Source organism: Buteo buteo, chromosome 32 (genome assembly GCF_964188355.1).
Source record: "Buteo buteo chromosome 32, bButBut1.hap1.1, whole genome shotgun sequence".
NCBI lineage: Eukaryota > Metazoa > Chordata > Aves > Accipitriformes > Accipitridae > Buteo > Buteo buteo.
Window position 1 is genome coordinate 90233 of NC_134202.1, and position 6966 is coordinate 97198.

Below are 6966 nucleotides of genomic sequence, written 5' to 3' on the forward strand. Positions count from 1 at the left end.
CCCCTGTACGCCCCCAATGTCCCCACCCTGTGCCCCCCCCCAACTCACAGGAGATGGCGAAGAGGGCGCAGGGGGGCACGCGGGGGTCGGGGTCCCCCCGCAGGCCCCCCAGCAGGGCAGGGAGGGCCCCCAGGGCCAGCGCCCGCCCCTGGGCCCCTGGCAAGTTCTGGGCACAGGCACCCACCACCCGGGCGGCCCCCGCCCGTAGCAGGGCCCAGGGGTGCCCCAGCAGCCCCACCACTGCCTCCAGCCCCCCCAGGGCACAGAAATCTGGAGGGAGAATAGTAAGAGGGGGTGTCAGGGCCCTCCTGACACCCCCACATCCCCCCCATATGCCCAGATCTCCCCAGCCTCCATCCTACACACCCACACCCCCCCCCCCAGGGATCCCCAAACCTCCCAGCACCATCCTGCCCTCCCGAGAGCCTCCCAGCCCTCCTCTGTTCCTCCTTCCCAGCACACTGACTCCCCCCCAGGTCACCCAACCATTTTAATTTCCCCCCCCCAGCCTCCCTCTGCCCCCCCCCAGGCCCCCAACCACCCTCGTGGGACCCCCAGCCCCATCCAGGAACCTTTATGGGGCCTCAGCCTCCCCGACCTGAACCCTCCAAGCCCCCTCATGCCCCCCCCCCCTCACCGGTAGCATTGTCCAGGCTCTCGCACAGGTCCGCCAGCAGCTCCAGGGCCTGCTCGTGGGGGCCCATCTCCCCCTGGCCCCGCTCGGCCGCCTCCTCCCCGGGGCAGGGCCTTGCCAGCACCCCTAGGCAGCGCCGCAGCTCCTCCTGTGCCCCCCCGGCCCCCCCCAGCGCCTCCGCCACCGCTGCCCGCAGCCACTGCTGCTGCTGCAGGACCAGCCATCGGACATAAGAACCCCCAGGACCCAAGACCCCCCCCCCTCCCCCAGAGCCTCCAGACCCCTCATTGACCCCCCCAAGGACCCGCGGGAGCCCTCATGACCCCCCCCCGAGCCCGCAGATCCCCCCGAGGAGCCCCCCAACGACACACTGACACCCCCCCCCCCCCCCGCAGCAAGCTCCATACCCTTCGCTGCCCCACCCCAGACCTCCCAGGACACACCGACCCCCCAGACTCCCCCCCCCGCAAACCTCCGTGCCCCTCCCGACCCCCTACAAACACCGATCCCCCCCCCCCCGCCGCCTCACCCCGCCCCCAGCGTCCACGGACCGACCCCCCAGCCCCGCTCACCTCCTCGCCCATTGGCTCCCGAGGCGGGGGCTGGGGCTCCCCGGCCGCCACCGCCATCTCCAGCAGGCCCTGCAGCGTGTGGGGGGGCTCCCGCCGGTCCCCCCCGCCTCCTGCCGCCGCCGCCATCGCCCTGCCGCGGCGCAGTTAGCGGCCGAACCCGCACCGGCGCCCACCCGGGGCCCTCCCCACGGCCTCCCGACCACCTGTGACCCCCCCCCAGCCCGGCCGAGCCCCCCCTCACCTTTTACAGCCGCCCGTTCGCCCTGGGCGCCGCCATCTTCCACAGGGGCGGTAGCCGGCGCGGCGGAAGAGGCGGGGCCGCCTGGGGGGGCGGAGCCTGCGCGCGGGGGCGTGGGCCGGGCTTTATTGTTTAACCTAGGCGCCACGCAGAGTTCATTGTGCTCCGGGGCCGCTGAACGACAGCGCCCTCCACCAATGGGAGAGAGGGGCGGGCGCTCTGGGGGAAGCGGAAGGCCAACATGGGCAGGGAAGGGCGGTGGTGGCTAACCAATGGAGAGCGACAGACGGTTGGGAGAGGCGTGACCGGCATCAGTCGCGGCCAATAGCCAGCCAGAAACGTCCCGGCCAATGGGGGGCGGCACGTGCCGCCCAGGCGGGACAGGGCGGCTGGGCCAATGGGCGCCGCGAGCGCCTCAGGCCGAGGGCGGGAACGGAAGGCGACTGGCGGCGCCGACCTCCAATAGGCGCGGCGGAAAGAGGGACGGGCGGCCAATGGGGATGGAGGAGAGGCGTGCGCGTGCGGCGGCGGGGACGGCGGGAGCGGGACGGCGGCGGCGGCGGCGGTGGCGGCCCGGCCCGGCCCGGCCCGGCCGGGGCCCTCCTGCAGCCGGTACCGGGGCCGGGCCACCGGCTCTACGGTAACGGCTGAGCCCACCGACGCCGAGCGGGACTCGGGTCCCGGTTCCCCGCCCCGGGTTCTTTGTCTGGGCCCCCCGGGGCGGCGGGGCCGGGTCCCGGTAACCTCCCGGCGGCTGCAGGCGATGGGATCCCGGCGGGTGACGGCGCGGGAGCTCTGCGAGAACGATGATCTGGCTACAAGCCTGGTGCTGGACTCGGTGCTGGGCTTCCGCACCCACAAGATGGGCGTCAGGTGGGGCCGGGCGGCCCCGGGGCCGTGGGGTGGTCCTGGGGGGGTCCCCATGCTGGGGGGTGTCACCGTCCCTGTCCCGGGGGGTCCCGGTCCCAGGGTGCTCGTCTTCGGGGGGTCCCTAGTCCAGGGGGGGTTCCTGGGGCGGGGGCTGATCCTGGGGTCCCTTTCCTAAAGGTACCCACTACGCGGGGTCCTCATGCTGGGGGGGGGGGGTGTCCCCCTCCTGGGGTCCTTGTCCTGGGGGGGGGCTGCTTGGTCCCGGGGTCCCTCTCCTGGGGGGTGTCCCCATTGCAGGGTGCTCGCCTTGGTCGGGGTTCCTGGGGGGGTGTCGCCACCCTGGGGGGGGGGTTCTCCCCATGCCGGGGTCTTGCCCCGAGGGTCCCCCCGTCCCGGAGGGGGGGGGGTGTCCCTCGGGCTCGTCCCCCCACCCCGCAGCAATGGCAATGCTGGCGCAGCCCCCTGCCCGCCCTGCGGCGGCAGCACCTCCTGCGGGCGGCCGTCGAGGGCTTCTGCCGGCGGCGGGACCTGGAGGCGGCATGGCGGGCACTGAGCGGCGCCTGGGCACCCGCCTTCTTCCAGCGGCGACGACCGCTCCAGCGGGCGGCCCTCAAGAGCCACGTGAGGAGGGCAAGGGGGGTGCCTGGGGGGGGCACGGTGGGGGCTATGGGGCAAGGGGGGGTCCCTGTGGGGGCTATGGGGCAAGAGAGGGTCCCTGTGGTGGGCAGGAGGTCCCTGTGGGGGGCACAGTGGGGCCTATGGAGCAAGGGGGGGTCCCTGTGGGGGGCACAGCTGGTCCTATAGGGTCACTGTGGGGTGCATGGGGGGCCTGTGGGGGGCACAGTGGGGGCTATGGGGCAAGGAGGGGTGCCTGTGGGGGCCCCAAGGGGTCTGCGGGGCACAGGGAGTCCCTGTGGGGGGCACAGCAGGGCCTGTGGTGCAAGGGGGGGTCCCTATGGGGGGCACAGCAGGGCCTATGGGGTATGGGGGGGGTGCCTGTGGGAGGCACAGTGGGGGCTCTGGGGCAAGAGAGGGTCCCTGTGGGGTGCAGGGGGTGCTTGGGGGGAACAGTGGGGCCTATGGGGTATGGGGGGGGTGCCTGTGAGGGGCACAGTGGGGGCTCTGGGGCAAGAGAGGGTCCCTGTGGGCACAGGGAGTCCCTGTGGGGGGCACAGCAGGGCCTGTGGTGCAAGGGGGGGGTCCCTATGGGAGGCACAGCAGGGCCTATGGGGTATGGGGGGGGTGCCTGTGGGAGGCACAGTGGGGGCTCTGGGGCAAGAGAGGGTCCCTGTGGGGTGCAGGGGCTCCCTGTGGGGGGCACAGCAGGGCCTATGGCGCGGGGGGGGTCCCTGTGGGGGGCGCAGTGGGGCTTATGGGGTGTGGGAGGGTCCCTGTGGGGGCCCAAGGGGTCTGCAGGGCAGGGGGCATCCCTACGGGGGCACAGTGGGGTCTATAGGGCAGGAGGAATGTGGGGGTCCTCATGGGTGGGCACAGCGGGGTCCCTGGGTTGGGGGGGCACACCTGGCTCCCCACGTGGATCAGGCCAGGGTCCGTGGGGCACAGACAGGGCCGGATGCCTGCGTCCCCCCGCTGTGGGGGGGAGGAGGTGCCCCCCCATCCAACCCCTCCCTTCCCCCTCCCCCCCAGGTGTTCCGGTACCTGCGGATCTTCCTGCCGGAGAGCGGCTTCTCCATCCAGCCCTGCAGCCGCTATTCCCGCGAGACCAACGGGGCGCGCGTCGTCTCCACCCGTGCCTGGTGCGGGGCTGGGGGGGGGGGGGGAGCTACCCCCGGACCTTCCCCCCGAGCCCCCCCACCCCCCTTAACCTGTCTGTCCCCCCCCAGGCGGAAGCACGAGACGCTGGAGCTGCTGGTGGGCTGCGTGGCCGAGCTGCGGGCGCCCGACCAGGCCCTGCTGCGGGCGGGCGAGAACGATTTCAGCGTCATGTACTCCACGCGCCGGCGCTGCGCCCAGCTCTGGCTCGGCCCCGCCGCCTTCATCAACCACGGTGGGTCCCCCAAAACCCGGGAGGGGCACCCCAAAACCCGGGGGGAAGGCCAAAACCAAGGGGCTCCCTAAAACCCACGGGGGGGTGGGCCAAGACCTTCCTTGGGACCCTCGCTCTGGACCCCAGCCACGTCCCAGGGCCCTTAGCTTTGGCTGTTGTCAGCCAGGGGGGGCTCTGGAGCCCCCCCAACCCCCTGCCACCCCCCAGACTCCTCTGTGGGGACCCCCTGTGACCCCCCAAAGGGGTCAGGGGGGTCCCCGGGCGGCTGCTGATGGGTATTTCCCCCCCCCCCCCAGATTGTCGCCCTAACTGCAAGGTGAGTCTTTTGGGGAGGGGCCGGGGATGGTGGTTTGGGGGTCCCCACAGGTTTGGGGGTGTCATGGGGGGGTCCTCAGAGATTTGGGGGTCCCCAAAGGTTTGGGGGTGTTATGGGGGGGTCCTCAGAGGTTTGGGGGGTCCCCACAGGTTTGGGGGTGTCATGGGGGGGGTCCTCAGAGGTTTGGGGGTGTCACGGGGGGTGTCCCACACACCTGGGGGTGCCACCAGCAGTCCCTCCCTTCCCCGGGTTTGGGTGGGGTGTCCCCATGGGGGGAGTGAGGACACGCTGGGGGGGGGGGGGCGGATTTGAGGTGCAGACGGGGGGTCCCAGCGTTTCGGGGCGCAGCTGGTGGCGGCGGAGGGGCAGGCGGCGCGGGTGCAGGCGCTGCGGGACATCGCCCCCCGCGACGAGATCACCTGCTTCTACGGGGACGGCTTCTTCGGGGAGAACAACGAGCGCTGCGAGTGCCACACCTGCGAGAGGTGGGGGGGGGCCCCCAAATATCCCGGGGGGGGACGGGACCCAACACCCCAAAACCTGGGGGGAGGAGGGAACCTGTCCCTGGGAAGTCAGGGGGGTCTCGGACACCTGGGAGATGTGGGGGGGGGGGATTTTGTGGTCGCCAGGAGCTTGTGGGGGGGGCGGACAAGGGGCGGTGGCCCACTTGAGGGGGGGGGTGGCCCACTTGGGGGGGGGCACGGATGCCTGGGGGGGGTTTGGGGGGAGTGGGGAGCGCGCTGACCCCTCCCCCCCACAGACGAGGCGAAGGCGCCTTTCGGCAGCGGGGGAGGGTGGGGCAGCCCCCCCCGCCCCCCCCGGCACCCCCCAAGTACGACCTGCGGGAGACGGACGGTCGCCTGCGTCGCGCCACCGGCCAGGGGGGGACCCGTCCGCCGCCCCCCCGCCGCCACCGCCCCCGTCCGCCCCGCGGCGCGGCCCCCCCTTCCCCGCCGCGACCCCCCCAGCCCCACGTCGCCCTCCACGACTGCGTCTCCTGCGGGGGGGGCTGCCGGTTGCGGGGGGAGCCCCGGGTTCGCCTGGGCCGCCTGCCCCCACCCCCCGCCCCCCCGCCGGACCCCCCCCAGCCTGACCCCAAACTCTCTCTCTACGCCCATGTGCGACTGAGCCCGGTGGGGGGGCGCGGGGCCCCCCCGAAGGCTTTCGGGCCCCCCCCCCGCCTGCGCCTGGTGGTGACCCACGGGGCCATCGCCCTCCAGGTCGCCCCCGACGCCTCCGCCTGAGGGGGGCACCCCCAACCGCGGGGGGGGGGGGACGACGACAGGACACCCCCCCATTTGGGGGACCCAGGCCCACACCTACCTCTGCCCCCCACCCTCCAGCGGCGCTGGACGCCTGGGTCCCCCCTAACGCTGGGTGGGTTGGGGGGGGCCCTTGGGGGGGGGGGGGAACGAGGGGGAGTCTGTGGTGCTGAGGGGGGGGGGACATGGGACACAGGGGTTTCTTTTGTACCAAAATAAACGTGATTGGAACAAAACGGTGCCTGCGGGTGAATGTTGGGGGGGTGCCCCCCCCCAGCCCTACGTGCCAGGGGTGTGGAGTGACGATGCTCCCCCCCCGCCCCCCCCCTCGGGGTCCCCAACAAAGGGCAGGAGCCCCGACAGGTGGCGGGGTGGGGGGGTGACATCAGGGGACAAGAATAGGACCTGGGTGTCCAGCCCCCCCCCCATGCCCCCCCCGCCTTTGTCTTCACCCAGAATGGTCCTGGCTGCCCCCCCACCCCACCCCCCCACAGGCGCCCAGACCCCCCCAGCCAAGGCCTGAGCCCCCCCAAGCAGACCCAGGGGTCTGCCTCCCCCCCCCCCCAATCCCAGCCTGAGCCCCCCCCTTGCCCCCCAAGTGGACCCAAGCGTCCGCCCCCCCCCCCGCCCCCGACAGCTGCGGGTGTCCGGTGTCGGTGACATTTCGGTGGCATCTCGGGAACAATGGGGGGGGAATTTGGGGGGGTCCCAGCCTGGGGGGGGGGGCGTGATGTCACGGGGGGGTGGGGCAGCCCCGATAAAGGCACCCTGGGACTGGGGGGGGGACACACTCCAGCAGAGCCCGAAAGAGGGACCCCACCGGTGGGGTGATAGGGGCGGCTATGGGGGGTCTATGGGGTGATGGGGGGGTCTATAGGGGCTGGGGGGGGTCTATAGGGGCTGGGGGGACATGGGGGGGGTCTATAGGGGCTGGGGGGACGGGGGGGGTCTATAGGGGCTTAGGGGGTGATGGGGAGTTGTGGGGCAGGTGGGAGGATGCTGGGGGGGTGATGGGGGTCTCAGGGCAGGCAGCCCCCTGACCCCCCCCCCCCATCCCGTCAGGACC

The 6966-nt window shown here is 73.1% G+C and overlaps 2 protein-coding genes across 3 annotated transcripts in view; one reads left to right on the top strand and one right to left on the bottom strand.

Annotated features, from left to right (window-relative positions):
* The window catches only part of HSPBP1 (HSPA (Hsp70) binding protein 1), a 2101-nt gene extending 380 nt beyond the window's left edge, over positions 1-1721 (bottom strand). Inside the window, exons 1-4 of the mRNA XM_075019000.1 lie at positions 1448-1721; positions 1207-1336; positions 638-842; positions 27-270 (exon numbers count right to left, since the gene is read on the bottom strand). Coding sequence (XP_074875101.1) covers positions 27-270; positions 638-842; positions 1207-1332 — 575 coding nt within the window. The 5' untranslated portion in view covers positions 1333-1336; positions 1448-1721. The remainder of the gene's footprint in view (positions 1-26; positions 271-637; positions 843-1206; positions 1337-1447) is intronic.
* Positions 1722-1959: 238 nt separating this feature from the next.
* On the top strand, positions 1960-6096 carry KMT5C (lysine methyltransferase 5C). 2 transcript variants are annotated; one of them, XM_075019302.1, is made up of 8 exons: positions 1977-2084; positions 2205-2317; positions 2773-2935; positions 3962-4071; positions 4159-4322; positions 4619-4638; positions 4972-5123; positions 5399-6096. In XM_075019302.1, exons 2-8 carry the CDS (start codon positions 2208-2210, stop codon positions 5880-5882), a joined length of 1203 nt encoding a protein of 400 aa, XP_074875403.1. In that variant the 5' UTR covers positions 1977-2084; positions 2205-2207; the 3' UTR covers positions 5883-6096. The 2 variants fall into 2 exon arrangements, with proteins under 2 accessions (XP_074875404.1, XP_074875403.1); XM_075019303.1 differs by having other exon boundaries at positions 1960-2317; positions 4987-5123; positions 5399-6090.
* The last annotated feature ends 870 nt before the right edge of the window (positions 6097-6966 follow it).

What these genes read in the sequence shown, in the direction of transcription:
- KMT5C (XM_075019302.1), top strand. Translation starts at nt 2,208, where the DNA reads ATGGGATCCCGGCGGGTGACGGCGCGGGAGCTCTGCGAGAACGATGAT. An exon ending in ACCCACAAGATGGGCGTCAG is followed by an intron (nt 2,318 to 2,772) that starts GTGGGGCCGGGC and finishes ATGCTGGCGCAG; the next exon opens with CCCCCTGCCCGCCCTGCGGC. An exon ending in GAGTGCCACACCTGCGAGAG is followed by an intron (nt 5,124 to 5,398) that starts GTGGGGGGGGGC and finishes TCCCCCCCACAG; the next exon opens with ACGAGGCGAAGGCGCCTTTC.